Source organism: Amblyomma maculatum, chromosome 1 (assembly GCF_055883805.1).
Source record: "Amblyomma maculatum isolate TAMU_Amacu chromosome 1, ASM5588380v1, whole genome shotgun sequence".
NCBI lineage: Eukaryota > Metazoa > Arthropoda > Arachnida > Ixodida > Ixodidae > Amblyomma > Amblyomma maculatum.
This window is the reverse complement of record NC_139344.1, coordinates 113,695,112-113,716,632: the sequence shown is the minus strand read 5'-3', so window position 1 is coordinate 113,716,632 and position 21,521 is coordinate 113,695,112. Positions and strand designations below refer to the sequence as shown.

Below are 21,521 nucleotides of genomic sequence, written 5' to 3'. Positions count from 1 at the left end.
TTTTGTGATCGCCGAAGACTGACGGGGGACGGTGATCCTGTCCTGTCAGCTGCGCCAGTAAACTTCTTTTTGTTGTTTCTTGAGGTTCCATTTTTTCTTCCTCTTCTTGTTGGGGATGGTCCCATCTCCTCGCTTCGCCGAAAGAATCACAATGGACCAAATTAAATTAACAAACTGATTTAATTAATAGGTTGGTTGGATAAGCAAGTACGGCACAGTCGAAAGAAAGAACAGGTAAGACACTGAGTTGGGTCACCCTCTGGCTTAGGACAGTTCGTCGTTCCAAGCGAGTGTGCAGGAGAACATCCGTCTTCTCCCTCGCTCGGGCCACAACTCCCGGGCTACCCCTCGCAACTCGTCGTTTTCGCGCGGTCTCACTTTTCCCGCCAAAAAGTTCCCTGTGTCCCACTCCCACTGTTCACGCAGGTTCGTGAAAAATCGTAGCAGATATCCAGTTCTCCGAAGCGTCCCAATCTCGGCCTTTCCACCACTGGCATGCTACTCTCGAGGACGCGCATATGATTTACGGCTGCCTGTTACACTTATCAAAGAAAAAAAACAACACCCAACGGGCGCTCGACGGTGTTCGCCGACGCCGTTCGGAGCCTCGCGCGCTAACCTCCAGGCCAAACACAGAACGGCCGAGCGCCTTTCAATGCGCGAGACCCCCCGCCCTTCAAGAAAGACATAAAACCAGGAACACTTCCCAGTGTAACCAAAAATCAAGAAAAAGGTCCCCCCTCCCTGGGTACGGACGCCGCTTCGACCGAGCGCGGGCCGGCTCTCCTAAATGGGAGGGAACACACCAACACACAGAAAAAGAAATCCCGAGCAAACATGCACTATTGACGACCTTACATGTTGTGCCATTTTCTCCGACCTATGTTGTGGCATTTTCTCTGTCCAGGTCAAGTCTTGGACAAGGTTGGTGGCAAGGAATTTCAGCAGGAGGTCAAGGAGTTGCTGGCATCCCATGGGCCCTTAGAGAGTTCTGGAGGCAAGGCTCCCATTCTTCTCCATGTGCTGTCCTAAGACCTTGTCGTGTGCTATAGCAGCTTTGTGCTTAAGTGCTGTTCCTTCTCCTCTTCTGTGTTCTCTTTTTTGTCTTTGCTATTGTAAACAAGCCAAGTCTTGCTCAGTATGAGGCAGAAAAGGTGTCATCATCAGAACTATGCGCATATTGAATGTCATACTGTAGCAAGCACTAAAACTTAAGATTAACAAACTGCATGTCTTTTTTTTTTGCATATTGTGTACATGTTTCTATGTAGTGCATCTTTATATCACATCACCCGTCTCTTTGTTTCTGCCATTAGTGCTTTTGTTCATTTTAACTCTCTCTAGCAGATTAGAACGGAGGAACACTATTTGAAAACTATTTGAAATTTCAAATATTCGCATGCTACTGTTAAAAATGCTCTCTCAAGCGGCTGATGGACAAAATTGTACCCGAAACCGAAGCACAGTTCGTTTGCAAAATACTAGATAGCGTTACTTATCCGCAAGCCACCCAGATAACGCTGAACAGGCCATTTTTGTCTGTTTTGAAGGTTGGAGCAGGTACAGTAAGGAAATAGTTAAAGCTGAATGCAACAACAAATTCTGCATAACAAAGTGTGTTACTTTGTTGAACATATCTTGCTCACCCTCTCTTATTTGTATTTCCCATGTACCACCAACCAGTCTTTTTCATGCACATCTTTGCTCATTGAAGCAGAGCCATCTTGTGCCATGTTTTTTGCTTGGGAAATCTTTGCATGCTACTTGCACTTATTGAAGCCTCAATGGGAAAAAGGATGAGAAAGCAGCTGAGGTAAAACTTATTATTTAGTTATAGACATGCAGTCCTAAGTTACTTTGACATGGAGGCAGTGTAAAAATGAGGCATTGCAGAGTTTTTTTGGTGAAGCCTGCAAGGAACCCGTTTTTTTATACGCTTGATCACTAGTGAATCAGAAGTAACAGAGGTGTTGTAATCCGCTGACAGTTTCTGTGATCGCTATACTACATGCCTTTTTTGACTGTCCAAATGTAATTGCGATTGTGGCCTAATGTCAGTGTAATGGACAAAATATTGCTTATTAATGATAGCAGATGATGATCATGAGCATTGCATTGTGTTCTGCTATCTGAAACACAAGCTGTATAGGATAACAGTAGAACCCGTATGCTATGCATTACTGTCACTGCTTTGAATCGTACTTGAGGTCAGCACAAGCACATGGCCACATGAAATGACTGTCACAGCAGCATCCACTGGCATTTTGTTTTTACATGCTCTCTTGCAAGATGTCTGCAGTGATGAGCTTTTCAGAGTTCAGGAAATTATGTTCATCATTGAAACGTAGAAACTGTAGTGTAATAATTAATTTGCTACTTGAACTAGGTTCCGGGTGAAGCACACGTTTGTTTCGTTTAGGCCCATAGTCATTTTGTTTCTCACGATGGGTGGTGTAGCCATCAAGACTAAAAGTAGTAGGCCAGAATCGATGGCACCGACATTTGGTACTGAGTACGTTCACGCTGACATTCGTTCTCATACAAGCTGCAGTGCACTTTTGCACTTAGAACAGATGGATACTTTTGTGCAGATTCTGATAACTGTAGGGTCATGAACCATTTTTCTGATTGTTAGTCTTACTACCCAGCAACACTATGGTAGGATTAGCTTTTAAAGCAGCAAATATTTGTACTTTGATGATATAGACGAGATTTGGAGTGGTGCTGTCAGTCAAGTGCTGGTTTGTGTGTCCATCATTTTATTCTTGCTGCAGTCACCGCAGTTGGTGGGTATTGAGCAACAGAGAGAAGGTACCGTATAAACCGTATTATAGGTCGAGTGGGAATATAGGTCGACCCCTTTACCTTGAAGTGAAAAAAAGAAAAAGAAAAATAAAACAAGAAAAAAAAAAGCGGAGGAGCGCATATATTTTTATCGGCTATGTCCCTGCATCGCCGGAGCTACGATCTCACTCCGAACTTTCAGCACCATCGTCGGAAGGTGACTCTTTGCTGCTCACCACCTCCCAGAGTGTGTCATCTAGTTCCATCAAGTGCGTTGCTTACGCAGCATTTCTTAAAAGGCTGCATAAGAATAGTTGATCTTGTGCGTGGCACCGCACGTCGAACCACCGAACTGTCGCTGAGAGAGCGGCCATGTTGCCATTCGCTTTGGCGAACATCACTTTTTCTGGAAAGCCACTGTAAACTGCCTCCACATGCCGTTATTCATTGCTAAAGAGGCATTTTATACTCTCATAGGCCGAACAAAAAAGCGCGCGTGAAGATAAACGCGTTTGCGACGGAAAAAAAAATAAATTGCCAGCAACTGCAGGATGTTGATACGGTTTTGGCTATCCGTTCATGAGCAGACACGTCACTTGTTGCCACACTGTGCCTCAAATTCTGCTTAAGACCACTGTATAAGACGAGGGGTGACTTTAGCTTACTTTTTTGAGAAAATAATCTCGACCTGTATTTCGGTTTATACGGTAGGTACGTGTTAGAATAATCTCGACCTGTATTTCGGTTTATATGGTAGGTACGTGTTAGTTACGTTAGCTGGCCGATAAAATGAGCACTTTGTGGAGGCTGGGCCAGTTATCATTTGACAGTCATGATAATAATTATATAGATTCAAATGTTGTGCATCTGCAGCACACTAGCTGTGCTGCAGGTGACCTGAGAGTGCTTTTGTAGCTGGCGTCAAGTATTCTAGCAGTGAAGTCTGTGTGCTTTTAGCGCTCTTTGAAGCTTTTTTTATGTGTGCGCCATGCAGTAGCCATCTGCCCGGGTCACCACTTTCCAGCCAAGCATGTGCTGCACTGCCATGTGCCCCCAGCAAGTGGTGCCAATGCAGCTGAACTGCTGGAGAAATGTGTGCGCAACTGTCTTTCTCTGGCTGATGAGAAGAACATCCGTGTCCTCGCCATTCCCCCCATGGTGACCCATAGGTGTGTGCTGCTATCATTCTTCAAGCAGTGCATTTCTTTCATGAATGTTTTATAGGAAACATGAAAAAAAAATGTTTTATAGGTGTTTCAGAAACATCTCTAATATACTAGAGTATCCGCCATGCGCAGCGCCTATAGGGGCGCCACTGAAAGCCGCCTAGCGGCGGCCGTCGGAACCCGAGGCGGGCCTCATGCGGCAAGCGCGGCCGTGGCGCGCGCGTGCGATCTGCCGTTTCTGCGCGTCTCGCGGGCATTTCCGCGTTGACAGTGTGCGCAAGGGGATCGTACTGTATAATAGTGGACATGTGTAGGTTGTCACGGCGGTCTGGGACTACATCGCCTCCATATGCATCATGTGTTTGCTGCAGACGAGCGTCAACAAGGTTGCGTACGAAGTGGAGTTCATTTTGAGTGCCCCGCTTTCATTACAACGCCACGCTAATTAGTTCACTCCTTGACCTATGAACCAGTGTTCTTTCTTTGCTTAATGGTGCACGCTTGCTTAGTTTACATGGAATATATTGCTACAGTAAACTAGGCAGCGTTGTCGAAACTGCGAGCGGTTTCGTACCGGTGCGACCGCAGGAAAACCCAGCGAGCTTGCAAACCAGCATTCTGAGCATCAGAAAAATAGAGCATATTGGGCTCCTGTAGCAAGAGTAGCATGCGCTTTACCACTGCCTATACAGCATAGATTTCACGTATTCTGTTGTCAAAAATGCAGAGCGGGTAGATACTTTCATGGGGGAGTGAGATATCCAGTAGAGGAATTATCTGAAAAGCTGCATCACAGGTTAGCCAAAGGCATATTAGATTTAATTTTTTTATCCTATATGTTATTATTGTAGCATCATCTTCATTTCATTTGTATCACCATCGCACCAAACTGCAGAACTACAGCGCGCTTTATAACCAGCTCTAGAGCCCTAGTCTGAACAGCAAGTGCAGCGACATTTCATGTTTTCGTAAACTTGCCAGACAACAGAAACACTGACTCTGGTCTTCAAAGTAATTGCATGGCAAATTTCAAAACGCATATTGGCAAATGTCTGCTCAATAACCCGCCGCAGTGGCTCAGGCTACTGAGGAGGATCGAGTTATCGGGACTGAAGTCGACCGCGCCCCCCGCGTTTAGGTGGAGGCGAAATGCTAAATGCCACCGTGTGCTCTGCGATGTCAATGCACGCTAAGTATCGTCTGGCTAAGCGTTTCACAAATCTAATGCGTATTGTTTCTTCCCCGCTAGCGGACGCGATGAAGTTTAAACAAAAAGTGTTCACCGAAGGTGCAATGCGGAAAACACTGAAAACATATAGTAACAGTCAGCCCCTCTACACGGCAAATTTATTGCCAATTCCATCGAATGACATTCGTTCAAAATGATATTTGTTTGCTGCTACACGAGAAAGTATAATGACATTCGATGAAAACGAAATTAGGTATCAAATGAGTTTGAGGTACTCTACCAAATGCGATCAACGAGGAAATGTGTTATTTCGAGAGCAGAGAATTGGTGAGAAGATACGCCCAAAATAAACTACAAAAGTGCCACCTGCATTAAATACTATAGTGTGCTCCTATAATTTTGCCCCCAGTCATCTATGTGAAAAATGCCAAATAGCATCGTAAAAAAAAAAGAAAAAAAAAACTGGCACCCATCGCTGCCAGCTAACCCGTAGCCAACGCACTCAGCGCGGGCGGAACAGGTCGCTTCGTCTGCCGCGGTCCGTCGGCGCCGAGCCGCTGGCATGGCGGATTTCTTTCGCCACCTTCAGGAAAGCATGTCTGTTGATCTTAAATAATATGCGCTTAATTTGACGAAGGAATCTAAAAAAAAAATTTCTTTACTGAGGATCGCTGTTATCTAACGAGATTTTGGAAGAAGTGATAAACGCAATACAAATTTCTGCTCACATTAGCAGGTCATCCGATTGCGTTCTCCAGCTCCACTGCTAAGGCGTCGCCGAAGTTACGCCTTCCTTTTACTGTAAGACAATTTGTGAGACAATTGAACTGGTACTTATAAGGCAGTTTTATGAATATGAAATTTACTATTTCCAAAGCGCTTCCAGCTACGGCTTTGATGCGAAACCGTTAAGGCGTTTAGGCGTAGCGATAGGGCCTAGCACACGGCCAGAGCGCCGTCGTCGGCCGCTTTCGCGGGCAGCGTCGTTACGGTAAGCTCGAGGTATCCGATGTGGCAAGCGTTACGAATTTGCCGTATGCTCTCTTGATGAGGCCAAGCTCGGGCCTTTTTCGACGGGTCTTAATATGCCGAGCGAACACGTACGGGAGTCAACGGGGCTGTAGTATGCTGCGCTGTAGGGCGATACTCGAAGTTTCTATAAAAGCGCCGTCGAACAGTACACTAGATATTGCCTATTTTATCTGTTCCTCTTGACACTTGCTTTAGTCCGCAAAGTTTATGTTGTTGAAACTTTAAGAGGACGGATGAGATCCTTTAAAATATCTACTTATACATTGCACATCCATTATATATCGCAAATGAATTTTAGGCCCTATACACCATTGTTTTTAGCAATTTTACAGAGCGAATACATTTTTAGGCCCTATACACCACTGTTTTTTATTCTTTCATGAAAAATCACAACTATTCCATTATATAAACTTGAGTACACCGTTAACCTTGAGTCTGGCGCTCTTTGGCCTGAGTCGCCCTTGCGCCATTAAAAACCATCATCATCATCATGTTGTTGAAACTCATACGCTCTTCGCAGTCGAGCGCAGACGTACGCACCTTCTGTGTATTTTCGTAAACATACGCCGCCGACACTGCCGCTAACTTCGTAACTGATAGTCCTAATCAACAGGTTGTTTACAAGAGATGCAAGACATGAATGTCAATGTAAAGGCTGCCTTCGTTTACAGCGCAGTCATCTTCGCAACATATTGAAGGCGCACCAACATTAGCATTTCAATCGCAGTTACCATAATTTGGAAATGGCATTAGCTTTGGTCGTGTAGCAGCGCGCCGAAAAAACGACATTAATCTGAACAAATATCATTCGGTGTGATTGCTTGCTTTCTGCGTCGAACAGCCGCGATTCACGGCCGTGGTCGTTCTCGTGAAGCATCACTGGAAACTGATACAAACTTGTTCCTGGCAAGGTTTTATGTGAGTTCGAAAAACTAATTACGCAGTAATTCTTCCCGGACATTGCTAAATGTTGACAACGGCGTTATATCTGTTAAACCGCGACCAAAGACGAAACCACGACGCGCGCGCAAAGAGGCTGACATGAGCAGCGCCCGACCGAGCCCGCCTACGCTTCGCGGCTTCTGCGACAGGCGGCGTTGTCAGCGTTTTGCGCATCGCGTATATTGTTTGTTGAGCCTTCAAAAAAGCCCGGCATGCAGAGATGGACTACACAGAGGGAAGTCAGCTACAATAAAACTGCGACAGTTTGAACTCAGTTATTTCGAAGGTCAGGGGCACTATTCGGAAATAGCTATCTCTGTTTTACCGTAAACTTGGAGAAGTGATCACCCTTTGGAGCCACAAGGCAGTTTTTCAGAGCAGTGCCGATACTTTATATGCAAAACACCTCAGCCCCAGTACTCTCAGCACAAAAACCAGTCTACGTTATTGCTCGAGGCAGCGATGTGTGTGCTCCTGTCCAGCCTGGTAGGGGTCGTGACGGTGGCATTTAGTGGAGGATAGAAATTTTTGTGCACACAACAGACAGGTCAAAAAAGGGTACACGTGAAGTCGAATGCTTGAGTGTTGAATGGCAGTGCTGTTGCACCTAGTGTGCCCCATGAGTGATTTTTTATGCAGTCGGGGCTTTTCTCCAAAGTTGTTGCCGTTGTGAATGTGTGATATGTACCCTGAGCAACGATGCCACCCTTGCAGCAAACATGACAAAATGTGCTAGGCAAGAAAAGCTATGGCACTCTGATAAAAATAAGTTATAACCCAACAGCATTAAAGTTTGTCCTGTTCTCCAGAAAATGAGGCGTTGCTTTTTGCGTGAAAAATTGTGGTCATACCTCTGGCGTGTGCTAGTTGGCAGGTGACAAGGCCGGACACTGATTGCATTGCGTGGGGTTACAAGACCACATGGCATGACCAGGGTCGCAGGAGATGCGTACTCGGGCAGCTCATTAGAGGTGAAGTGGGAATTGAATCCAGGACCTTTGAATCCCAAGTCGGACACAACACCTCTAGGCCATGCACGCATGTTTGTAAACTGAGGCTCTAATTAAACCAAGCAGGGTGTTTCACCTTCATTGAAATGACATGGCTGGGATTGAACCCGTATACTCAGGATCAGCAATAGAGTGCCTTAACCACCGGCGGGTCACAGGTTTATTTATTTTTATTTATTTAAAAATACAGTAGCCTAAATTGGGCTAAAGCAGAAGTGGGCACATAAAATACGATACAATGCATATATTGAGGGCAAATAACTATAAATAAACACAACACACAACACACAATACCTTGATATTCTATGACTCTATTGCTGACGTAAAAACTGGAAATCAAGGAATTAAGGTTTAGGTGAGGAGCAAAAGTGCATGTACGCAAACGAGGATCCACAAGGGGAGCTGCAGACGGGAGCCATTACTAGTTTAATGCCCCTCAAATTTTTTTTTTCAGTATAACCACACTTAGTGCGTTTGTATTAATGGTTAGGATTATCCGCAGCCACAGCCCTTTTCTGTCTGGCTTAAAAGGACAGAACACTGGAATTTAGGTCTGGAATTTTTTCCCGCACAATTGAAAGATTGATGTCTAAAATGTTTGATTCCATAGTGGTTTTAGTAGAAATGCTGTAGAAAATTTTTACCGAGAATTTTTCAATCTGCATGCGCCCGTTTTTGTGTAGTCCAATGCTGGAAACCATCATCAAGGCTGTCAAACAACAAACACCAAACAAAGCAGCATGCAGCCGTGATGCCCTCGAATATCTTCGAAGCCTGCCAAAGGCCGCTCAGACTAGGCCTACGAGGCAACACCAGCAACACGCTGATGGAGTTATCGGGGTGGCTTTCGATCAGTTGATAATGATGACACATCCACACATCTCTCACCATGAGGTACCAATTTGGAGCTCTGTGCCACTATCTGTCGTGCATTGCCGGGACACAACAACGCATAGCGTAGTTTCCGCGATCGGCATCAGCTCCAGCAGCTGCTGGAGCTGATCGCGAAGGCCACGCACAAGGAGCCGAAGATTGCGGCGCGCATGGCGAATCACTTCGGGACTCCGACAGCTGCGGAGCTGCAGCTTGACGAAAGAGTGAGCAAACGCAATTGGCGGTCTTGGCTACGCATACTTCCTCGGACAAAATGGAGGGCTTAGCTTCGCATGCGCAATTTTTTTCCAAACTTTTTTGACAAAAATATGAAAGGGGGGGGGGGGGGGGGGGGGGGGGGGTGCTTTGAAGCGCGAAAATATGGTATATTCACCGAGATCAATTTCCTTGGCGTGCACTTTGATGCAGAGGAAGCCTTGACAAGAGCAGTGGACATTCCGCGGCTGCCTGCCGGATGAATGATTGTGCGTGCAAAACGCTGCTAGTGTTGCATCAGTCAACTTGGGAAGCATACTGAGGAGGTGGCTGCTACAGGATTGAGAGCTGATATCCTTCTGAGGTGGTGCATGTTCAACCTCGTAGCACAGCACCCAACAGCGAAAATACAACTGTTCCCCGGACATCATTATGTTCATTATCAGTGTTGTCAGAACACTTGGCATTTTGAATATTCCCTATTGTTCTCAGTAAAATTGTTTTGCTGACTCAGAGCTATTCTGGGCATCTTAATGCTTGTCCAGCAGCGCAAAACCCGTTTTTAGCTGACAAAACGTGAGAATAAGTTTTTCTGTCACTTGATGCAAACTTGTGCCTACACTGAGTTGGACTAGCTGCCATGATTTTGAAGTGCCAGAATGGCACTGTAGCATGGCTTCTGGGAGCTGCATCACAATTTTGGTGTTGGTTCACATAGTTCACTTGCAAAATCAGCCGGTGATGGTGACATTGTAATTTGTTTGAAAGCTCTGTTTTTGATGGGGTTACCTCTTTATTGTCAAATGCTGTAATCTTTCTATACGGGCCAACTTCAGTTTGCTCTAAAGGGATCCCGTTAAGGTCGGGCAGTGCATGCAGAGAGGAATGAATGTGAGCACCTTGTGCTCTCTTTCAGTAGCCTGTGTTATTAGAATACCTATTTTTTGCTTGCAGCACCTCACCATCGCAGAAGCAGCAGGCAGCACAGACGGTGCTGCGAGCCATTTCCAACTACTTCGTCAATGTCATGTCAAGCTCACTCAAGCAGATCTACTTTGTCCTGTCTGACATGGAGAGCATTGGTGTCTACACCAGTGAACTGGCAAAACTCGACTCTTAGACCACTCCATTGCCATCATAACTCCTGGGGGTGGTTGCCATGCAGGTATTTTGGTATATCTGCAGCAGTTCGAAATTGTGGGGGCTGAAAAACTCATGGTGAATTCCAATCGCAGAGCTGGAGCACTTAACGTTTTCTGCTCTTTTCTGAGCATCTGTATTCCAAACGCAGATCCGGAACACGGATCGCGTCTTCCAAACACAGGTGGAGATCAACCGCCGAGCCAAAGTCGCTCTAACCAGCGTAGCCGGCTGGAAGTTAACGTGGCGTACTGGCTCTGCCCCTCTGCACTTTGTAGCAGATTATCAGTACTTGCTGTCGCTATGGATGCAATCCCACCATGAACTGGCTTTCACTCTTGGTGACACCAAGTCGGAGCCTCAGCTCAGAGAGCAACTGCAGAACTGTGCGCGGAAACTCTTTATGTGCTTGTATTTCGTAAACTCGAAGCCATTCAATTACTGCTCTGCTTTGGTAGATGGAAATTGCATTGTGACATTGTTTTATTTGAAAAATGTGCCGAAGAACTCTCGTGGGTGCCCGCTTTCATTCATGTCACTCATGTGAACATGAATGAAATAATTGCTTAGACTATTGATGTCAACTCCATCTCAAGAAGCACTGGGAGCAACATAGATGCATTGCAGATTTGAAAACAGATGAAACACATGTATAAATGCTCAAAGAATGATGGGTTTTAACTCTCTCAGTTAGCGGGTGCCACTTGCTCTGGTCAAAGCACAAGTGTTCCAAACGCAGAGTCGGAATGCATGCTGTCTGCTGGATTCAGGTGCTCTGTCGTGGAGCGTGCGATCTGCTCTTGTTCTGCGAGGGGAATTCACCATCAAATTCTGAAGAAGCACATCTCACCATGACCATTTTTGTAAGCTCCGTGCATGCTTGTCTTTTACAAGCTCTCATTGCTTATTAGAGAGTAATGAAGGGAAGGTATCATCAGCTTTGTAGAAATTGTGGAGCATTGATGTTTCATGATAGTGTGTGCAGTAAGCATTGTGTTGTTATTGTGACCACATGCATTTTAGGTTCTCACTCGGAGTGCACCAAGCACCTTCTTTTTTAGCTTAATATGTGTCAGTTGCTTTTCGTCTGTGGCTTGTTGCCACCACTGCCAACCAGCTGAAGCCATGCTGCCAAAAATTGGCAGTCTCTCATATGGTGAGCTGAATCATTCAAGCTGTGCACACTTTTTACATTGGACTCTGCTCATACAAATTCATCTGCTTTGTCTTTGCCAGTGGTTTTTAGTTCTTTGCTGCCCGTTATGCAGTTCATACGTGAAAGCTTTCTGTTAGTGTACTGATTTTTCTCTACTTTCACTGCTTACTAGTTCATAGTGTGACACCCACTTCAAGGCTTAAGCCTTAGCAGTACCATTGAGTGATAAGAATCCAAAGTTTTTTTCATCACCAGTACTGTTGAGCAAGCTGAGTGAGCTAGCTTAAGCTTCTAGCTAAATGTGCACATACAGACAGGAGATATCAGGAGAATGCACCAGCTTTAATTTCGAAGTAGCACACAATGCAGGCCCCTGCGTGTCCCACAGGGGAAAGTGGGGCTGGGGCAGCCCTTCTCATACCTACGTCAACCACATGGGGGGCAGCCCGAATGGGGCTTACCCATGTTCACTCTATGTGGGTCCCATATTGGCATTGTTTGGGTTAGGTCTGACCACATATCTGTGTATAGCCCGTATAGGTCCCTTGTTAGGTACTTGAGTGTAGATGCAGCGCTAATGTGAGCTCCATGTTGAAAAAACCCCTTCAAGCCCAAATCGGGTCGCTTACTTGAATCCGCTTGGGGTCCCACATCGGCCATGGTGGCGCTGCAGGATTGGCGTGCCCACATGCTTCCTGCTGGGGACCCTTGTAGAGAATCTGAGGGCGCATGCGCCATGAATGTGGGCTCTGTCGGTCCCTAATGGGATTGATTTGGGCTTATGTAGGCAGCCGACTGGGGCTGACAAGGGCACCTGTTGCAAACCCCCTCCAAGGCTTACATGGGTAGCCCCTATCAGACCAACAGGGGGCTGCACTTAGAGCTTACCTTGTGCTACATTTCTACCATATTTTCTGGTGTATGAATTGCTTTTTTTCTCTCAGTTTTTCTATGGTGTGTCTTGTACAGCAGTGCAACTTTTATAACAAAAAAATTTGGCGCACCACTGTGTGCCTATTTTGCCATCTTCAGTAACTATGTTTGAAAAGAAATTGTGTGCAAAAAAGTAAAAACAATTTATTTTTAAATTGTTATCCTCTTGAATAAAAGCACATAATCTTGCCACTGCTGGACTGCATTCAATCCAGCGGGTTCAGCCATGTTCTTGAAAGTTTTGACTTTGACATCACATCATTTTGGCTTTGGATGCATGGTGCATTGCTGTTTCTTAACATGATGCTGCCTATGAGGTGAAATAGCTGCAATACAAAATTCCAGCAAAAAAAAAAAAAAAAAAAAAAAAATCAACCTGGCTACCAGTTTGTAACGATGAGATTCAGCAACAACTTTTGATATATTTCCACTTTGCATTATATAGTACTCGGGTAAAGAACTTCAGAGCAACGTACATACAAAAATGTGCAGTTATAGAGCACTCTTTTTAGTCTTCCTCACACACTCCTTCCTTTGCCTTGTGCTCCTTTCCATTATGCCATTCCAGGTGCATGGTGCTACTGCCACTGAGCTTATTCTTGATATGTGAATTCCTAAGCAGCCACCGCAGACTGCCACATTCCTCTGCTCTCACCATACTCCTCATCCTTCTATGGTTACTTCTTTTGAGATTATTTCCATGGCAACCACTCTCAGGTTGGGCATTGCTCACTTTCGCCATACCCGCCTCCTCCCAGTATAACCTTGTGTTCGGCACATGGTATTGCTTTAGTTGGCTATATGTCAAAAACGATCACAACACTCCTCCTCACATGGCACCCGCTTTCTCACTGGTTCCCATGGCACCATCCTCCAGTTGCAGATACCTCCGCTTTCTCCATAACTTCACCATGATATTCCTCTTTCTTCCATATTATCCACCCTCTTTTTATGCATTCCTCCATTCTTGTCACACCCTTCTGCAGCAAGAGTTGCCCGGGGTGGCTCTCATGGCAACCACCCTTCAACTGTGTCTGTTACTACTACTAGATCCATCCAGCAGGATAGCGTTGCACTTCTGCATTGAATTTTCGATTGTGGCTCTTAATCCTTGTGGTTGCTTTAGTCACGAGACAAATAGGTAAAAAATGAACGCATGCATTTATTCATGTTTTGTCACGCTGTCGACATGACAAGTTTAGATGCCATACTCAGTGAGCGTGTGATATTAAATGCAGGGAAGTTGCGGTCAGATCCCATTTACCCGCACTGCGGTCCAAACATCTATCTGTGCAAAAAAAAAGGACATAAATGTTGTGTTCAGTTACCTTCAACGGTCGCGTTGAGTCGCTAAGTGCAGTGTTGTCGAAGCATCATTGGAATTTAGAAGTAGCTTGTTACACACAGTTTTAATATAATAATGTTGAAGGCTGCGTTCTCCAGTAAATCTGTCATTGGCATTGTGAGCAAAGTTGGTAGGTGACATGACTGCAGACTGACTGGTTGTCATGTTATGTGACATCATATGAGCACCTGACAGTGCTGAGCAGGCAGGCACTGCCACCTCAGTCTTCAGTTTCGAGATGAGAGGGTGAAACCTAACTTTTGGACTCCACAGAGGCCAAAATATCTGTTATGAAAATATACAGATTCCTATGGGGTGCATGACGATTCCTGAATGAAATCAGAATTATGTTAGTCTGAAAAACGGGTTGGCTACTGTAGTCCTACGACACGTTCAGCACATTGAGAGGCATTCTAGCTAAAGTAAAATTTTATTGCTTTTAGAGTTTTGGGAACAGGATCATCATACCTGAATATTCTTTGATTATACTGTTTTTCATTGTCTGCGTCAATGCAGCCTGTTTCTTTGTTTTCTTGTGTGTGCTTTCTGTGCTGCTGCACTTAACCTGCAAGTTAAGAGTAGCTTTCTTTAGACCTATCATGTATCCAAATATATTAGGGTAGATAGGCAGAACAGTTCAGGAGTGTCTTTTAACTCTTTGCACACTTACATGTTTTCCACATTTCTGCCACTATGTGAATAGTATTCACGCTTGCCAATGTTATTCATGGGCACTAGCTGGCTTAAATTACTTGGTTTGCATGCCGACTTGCTATCTTGTGTAGCTGTGAGTGCAAGCTGAAGCAAGACAGCATTAAGAAAGCATACCAGTAAGAAAGCTAGAAAACCGAAAGTGAATATTGCATGAGTAAAAAAGAAATTTTAAAACAGGCATAAAAATAAGCAAATTAACAAAAAGTGATGTATAACTGCTTTGGGTCATGTCCACATTCTGGGGAAGAAGGATTTAAAAAGTGTTCTTCATATGAAAGACTGGCGTGATAGTGCATGCCATTTGAAAGCTGAGGGAATGCACTATCAGATAAGCTGATATTAATGGATTGCTTAAGTGAAACAAAGCTTCACTCCACATTAAGGTTGAAGAGATGCACATATTACAGTTTGTTTTGGCACACAATTCGCAGTAAAAAGGGTCCACTTAATAGCGGTGCGTCATAGTGCAGCCTGCAGCTGTCCGTGCGGGGGAGAAGGAGTGAGGTAAATTTCCTTTTGTATTGCATTTTTACTTTTACATACATAAAAAGTACTCCCTCACTCTGTGCCCTTTCTCACATTTCTGCACAGAATGACACCGGAGAGAAAGTTAATTGTGTTCCGGTGTCCGTGATGAGCTTGTTGCATTGATGGTGTTTTGGTAACTAGGTAGGCACTTCAATGACAAGCAGGGGCTAATTCTGAACAACTTAGGCTAAGGAGCTGTAGTCTGCTATTGCCTAGTGCACTGGCGGGCTGCGTAACTCTATAAGAAGCGTGTCATTAGTGCAGGTGCATAGTGTTCTTGCTCTTGTGCAGCAGGCTAGCATTATGGCAACATTTGTGTCATTTTTCCTGTCGTGAGCAACAAACTCAGACATGTCAAACAGCATTGAGACACTGCTGCATAGTTATGTAGCCTCTTTGTGATAGGAGTTGGCATAGAGTTTCTTACTTCTACGTAGAAGAAAAGTTGTGCTGCTGTCTATGGGAGTTTGCATGGAGCTTCCCGACGACCACTTCAGCCACCATGGGTGCTCAAAGTATCATGGGGCGGAGAGCTACCGTGTGCAGAACTGCAACTTTTGGCCAAAATTAATGCAAGAATAAACATTGTTCTACAATAAAAATTTCCCAACATTCAATTCTGTGGCTATAAATTGCAAAAAGCGAGCGAAACAGCATGTAAGTGTAAATTTTGTTCAAAATAAGCGATGCCTCTCTCTCCTATTGGCTAAATATTGAGCAGCATGAAAACCAATATTTCACACTTGTTGGCACACTTTGAAAAAAAAAAAAAAAGATGCTTTGAAAATATATATAGTTGCTCAATTACTTGAGGAAGTTCTTTAGTGGCATTTCGGAAAACAGAAACCGTTTTATTGGTGCCGTCCGCTTCTCACCTTCACTACTACAGTTCTACGCTCTGTGTTCATGCCTCAATATGATGATGATGATGAGCAGGAGAGATCTTAGTAACGCCATTCTGTGTTCCAGAAAAAAGGAGTCTGTCCCGTACCAAGTAGCACACTGGCCCCGTGATTCTTAGCATGGTGGCTGGAGTGCAGCGCCCCCAGCTTTCCCCAGTGAGAAACTCTATGGGAATTGGGGGCTTTAATGGAAGAAGGCATCATTAGCATAGTTGTACTGTGTGTCATAAAATGTCTCCAGCAGCTATTATATTTCTGGCCTGTCATCCAAAGTGCTAATTAATTCAGCACCTATTTGTCTCCTTCCCAACTTAAAGCATGTGTGAATGTATGCACACCTTGCTGGCACCACATTTTGGCAATTTCTGCATAAGCGCTTGCAGGATGAAAATAGATGCCAGTTCTTTTATGCTATATTAGGGTATAAATTAAAAAAACAGCAATTAGTGACAATGGCTCATGTTCTGCATGGTCAGCAGTGTCATGCGCTACACTGCTAATCAGTCACAGCACTAAATGAAATCAGCTTTTGGATGTCCTACTACATCAGAATAGCCAGAGGTGGCAAAATTTTTAGCTTGCAATTTTATCTGATGCTTAGCTTTTTGTTTAGGTGACAAGATAACAAGAAAAGCTTTAACAGGGAGCTATGTTTTCATCATAGAAGGATTCTGTGTGGTGGTCACTGCAGGCTTGAGTTGTATCTGACTGCAAAATTATGTTTTGACTGGCAGAACAGCAGATGCATTCATTGTGCTAGTAAATGTTAGTTATGAAGTTTGATATTTTAGGTAGTGTGAGAAAAATAGGGATGACAGTAAAAAAACTCGACAGGATAGATGCTGCCCCTGTCGTGTCATCTGTGCTTTTTCACTGTCGTTTCCACACCTTTTGTGCTGCCTAATAACCCATGATGATCAGCTAACTAGTCCACATGAAGGTAATTGAAGCTTGGAACTTTTTAGCTAGGTGAATTTGAGCATCTGAATAAGTATGAATGATTTGATGATTTTTTTCCATACATCTAATGTGGTAGGTGTCATTCAGGGACATTGGCAATGTTCCATTTTGTAATTTCGCACCCTACTGAATATACACGCTCACTGTGAGGTGCTGCCTCCTTCTAGAACTTGCAAGAAACTTTAGAAAAGTTGCCTCTGGTACCCATCTGGCAGAGAAAGAACTGATTGTCACTTTTAGTGTGCCACATGCATTACAGGGACATGCGTTCATGGCTTCGGTTTTTCCGTGTGATTGCAATGGAGATGCATGGAGGTTGATTTCTATTTCTCCTGCAGAGGCCTGTGAATGTTGATTTTTCTTTATCGGTACTGTTTGGGGTCTGTTTATTATCAATGCTCATGGGATATTATTGCACTCTGTGTCTGCTAAGCTTCCTTGAGAGTTCTTCAGACACCTGGAAACGTGCCGTTGTGGCCACACGCAGTGTCTGCTCTTGAAACTGACAGCGATGCCTCTTTTGACTTGGGTTTTTCTTCGTAGTCTGAATCGGGAGGCAGCTGGTCTTTGGATGACAACAGCTTATCTTCTAATGAAGAGCTACATTCTGCAGGTTCCAGCTTCTACCATACTTCTTATTGAGCAGCTTTGCACTTCTGATTGATGGTGTAATCAAAATACTGTCCATCGTTTTCTTTTTCCCTTTTAAATAAACTTTCCCCATCTGCACTCATTTTGTTGATTCAAAATCAGCAAAAGAAATATATAATTTGACCATCTGGGCAAGCTTTTTCTTTTTTTAAACAGTTTGACCATTAAAGGGTTAAATACATGCACCATTTCTGTCAGTCAGTATAAGTATTCATATTATAAAGGTTGGATGTGAGGAACCATGCCTTCTGTCAAAAGCAACGCTGGCTGCACCCGTTGACTGAATGCTGTGCAGTGTGTCTGGTACTATCTAGTGCACCCATTGTGTGTGTGATGCTGTACACTGACTTGACACTGTAATGTCATAGTGCTGCAGCCCATTGTTTGACACAATGCTACTGCATCATCTATCGCTGGTGCTAAAGTGCCATTTTGACTGCCACTTGATAGTAGTCACATAATGTCATACCAGTGTTAAGCTTATGAATATGACATGTAGTAGCAGATTGATGGATTGTTGTCATGCCCCAAAGGATTTTTGTATTATCTTCTATAGTCTGATGGCTATCTGAGATTGAAAACTGAGGTTTCTCTCCCTTTTTTGAAATGTGAAAGCCAAATTATTATCATGTTTTACCATATAACTTGACTTGCACCAGGACTTTGGTACTGTAGTCTGTACATTTATGTATTAGGAAGGGGGGGAAAAATGTGGGCTGGATGATAGTGATGCATGTACTTTGATGTTGATAAAGATAGTGTGCACTTGGCTTTTCGGGCTGTAGCATGGCATTTCACACTTCTAACTGTGTTAACATGTCTGTGAAGGTCGCTGAAATTTTAGACGTGCAATTTTTGGTTACTGGATTTTCCAGGCATCATTTATGCCAACTGCAATATTGCCACCAATATCCAAGGTTTCGTTTCATTTGTATGGTGGAACATTGCTACTATGAAGTTTAAAAACTTCGAGAAAGGGGTTTCAAATTAATGCGCTCAACTTCAGAGCCTGAGGGTCTAGGTTCGATCCTGGCCGCTATGTCTGCGTTTTGATGGAGGCAAAACACAAGGTGCCCATGTACTGGGCGACGTCTGTGCACTCCAAAGAATTTTGGGTCAAAATTGATCCAGAACCCTCCTCTTTAGTGTTCCTCATAGCCGTTGTCGCTTTGGAATGTTAAACCGCATATATACTGTACACCAAACGAAGTGGAATTGGAATGAAAGGGGGCTTCTTTAAATGTTTGAGCTGATGGCTATGAGTTGGCATGTGATGACCACAACTGTACTCTTCCTGAGTGCATGTGATGCCAAAAAGCTTTTGCATTCATAGCCTTTTCACCCTGTGACCTACAGTGCCAAGCCCTCCACTTCTGCAGGGGTTGATGGTGTTGTGCCCGTGCTTTTCTTTGAGGCTTTTCCCTGACTTATTTTCATCTTTCAAGCTGCGTTAAACAGTTCTGTTCTTCCGAAATGTTGGTCGGGAGCTGTCATCATTCCTGTCACCAAATTAGAAAGCGTAGCATCATGCTGTGTAATTAGCTGATGGCCTGTTCTTATTATATCTTCTACAGAACTTGTCCTAATGAGGGTTCAAAACCAGGACCACTGCCACATTGGGGCAGTCGCTCTACAGCTAGTATGTGTTAAGGTGATGTGCGGTTTCTGTATAGCTGCAAAGAAAGGCTGTATAGCTTTCCTTTGTAGCTGTGTGGCTACATTTGGGTGGATGCTAATAAGTAATTGTTTCCTTATTACAAATCTGCTCCACCTTGGGAGATTCCCTGAAACATTGGACCAACTCTAAAAAGATTGAGAAACAAGTACTTTTTCACCACTCTTGACATCTTACTTCTTCGATCGCAGGTTCCATTGCTCACATTCCTGCAAGAGTACCTTACTTCAGTTTGCTGCAGTGTCAGCTGGAACTCCTTTTGCCTATCTGGCCTCGTACAGCTGAACTACAGGAGCACAGTACTAAACTACGAGTATCTTGCCCAAAAGCTCACTTCCAGCAAAGTGCGCAGTAACCTGCTCCATTGGATTATTATTTTTTTTTTTCCTCACTGATTGAAGCTGATTTTTGACTCATAAATAGGAAGTCGACTTCTTCGCTTTTATTTTTGATAATTTGGCAGGCTCATTTTAGGGTGTGTTTCAGAACACAACTTTTTTTTTTTCTTTACCAACATTTGGTACTGAAGAATTAGTATTGTTTTTCTGCAGTGTTATATCTGTGGTATCCCTGTTTGGCCTGAAGTGATTTAGAGCTTACCTTGATCTGTTTGTTAGGATGAGCAGTTGATTTGCTAATAATCGACATACCTGTGTTGCTTGCAGGAGGAGGTGCTATCACTATGAAAGTAAGTGCAGGAGTTAAGTGATTGGGTCATAAGACAAAAATCCGAATAGAAGTTTATGTTGTGCATAACTGCGTTGTGCAAAGCAGCCAGATGAAAATCAAACATACGAAAGCAATGGGCAGGCTATATGCATAGTATATACTTGCCATGCTTAGGCAAATGAAACCATGCCTTTCTAACTAGTCACCTTCATTTCCACTTTGTATGGTTCTAATAAATGTGCATGCGTTGTTCACTATTAAAATAGCAAACGCTTCAGAAGAACACTCCAGAAGAAACCCAGGAAGGGCGAGAGGGGTGCGCTACATGTAGGGCACAATATGACGGCGGTGATGGAACTGCCAATGAGCCATTGCGAAAGCCAGAATGTGCCACGTTTTCATGACAGCTATGCATGGTTTTGCATTACCATGGCTTTTCACAATCGTAAACATAGTGCTCTTACTTGCAGTGGAAAGGCCCACTTGGCCAGCTAGTGGCCCAAAATGGGCAGACAGCGCTATTCTATCAGGTAACATTTGACGACAGGGGAGAGCTTGCCGGTCTGCACTGGCATGTGTCCGAAGTCACGCAGTAATGAGTCGAAACGCACAGTTTCACTACTTAATTTAGCTATTTCATTGTTTCACTGCTTCCTTGGCTTTTGCATTTTGTTTATGTTCTCATGTTACTGAATACAGTGGAATCTCATCGATACGATTTTCACAGGAGTGGAAACTTACTCATTATCCAAAAATCATATCTGAAACAAGCCCCAAAAGGTCGCAAATGAAGCACACTTGGCACACAACTTACTTTTATTACCGTGCCTTGAATAACCTGTCTTTTTGTGGTGGAATTTGTTTCTCGGTGTCCAGAATAGAGCTTTTCTGAAACTCGTAGGAACAAATCAGAGTTTTATCGCTTAACTCTGCACCCATGACAGAGTCAGTCGCGATGAGTGTCAAAATTCGGCGCTCTGCCAACTTTTCCGAGAACGTCATCTCCACAGGAGATCTCCTCAAAAGATAAACACGTGGAGATGTTATCGGAAGGCAGCATCTTAACTGAGGCCAAGGTCAGCGCTGTGGAATGCGACAGCGAGGGCATGAAAAATAAGGAGGCCGCTATGAGAACTTGAAAAAAAAAAACATTTCTCAAGGACAAAAGGGATGGGGGGGAGGGAGTCATTACGCAAGCGAACAGTACTGAAACATTGGCCACGGGCGTTTCAGTTACTGCAGTTACAATGCCCCCTTCTCGCCTGCTAGCACCGTTTCTTGACCTCTTGAAGGGAAATTTGAAACCATGCGAGTTTTTCATAAATGTTTGCGATCGTGTTATCCAAACTCACTTAAACATTAAATCGTATTAGCTGTACGGAAATGCATTGCCTCTATTGAGCGCTGGCAGGGAATGAAAAAAAATAACATTGTATTATGCTGATAATTGTATTAGGCGGGATTGCATCTACAAGATTTCACTGTATTAGCTTGTACTCAATGGCCAGCTAGCTGTGGCCTAACGACAGTCACCCTTGTAAGCTGAAACTTTTCAAGAAAGGACGTACTTTTATTGCTTGTTTTGTTAGTTTGAACCAAAAATTGCAGCCTCTACTTAAAAGGGGTTCCTTTCCTA

General features: G+C 44.0%; 1 protein-coding gene across 1 annotated transcript in view; it reads left to right on the top strand.

The window, feature by feature from the left end:
* LOC146203527 (core histone macro-H2A.1-like) overlaps nt 1–21,039 on the top strand; it is a 47,733-nt gene extending 26,694 nt beyond the window's left edge. Inside the window, exons 6-8 of the mRNA XM_084588826.1 lie at nt 908–997; nt 3,779–3,953; nt 10,167–21,039. Of these exons, the coding sequence (XP_084444952.1) occupies nt 908–997; nt 3,779–3,953; nt 10,167–10,332 (431 nt within the window). The 3' untranslated portion in view covers nt 10,333–21,039. The remainder of the gene's footprint in view (nt 1–907; nt 998–3,778; nt 3,954–10,166) is intronic.
* The last annotated feature ends 482 nt before the right edge of the window (nt 21,040–21,521 follow it).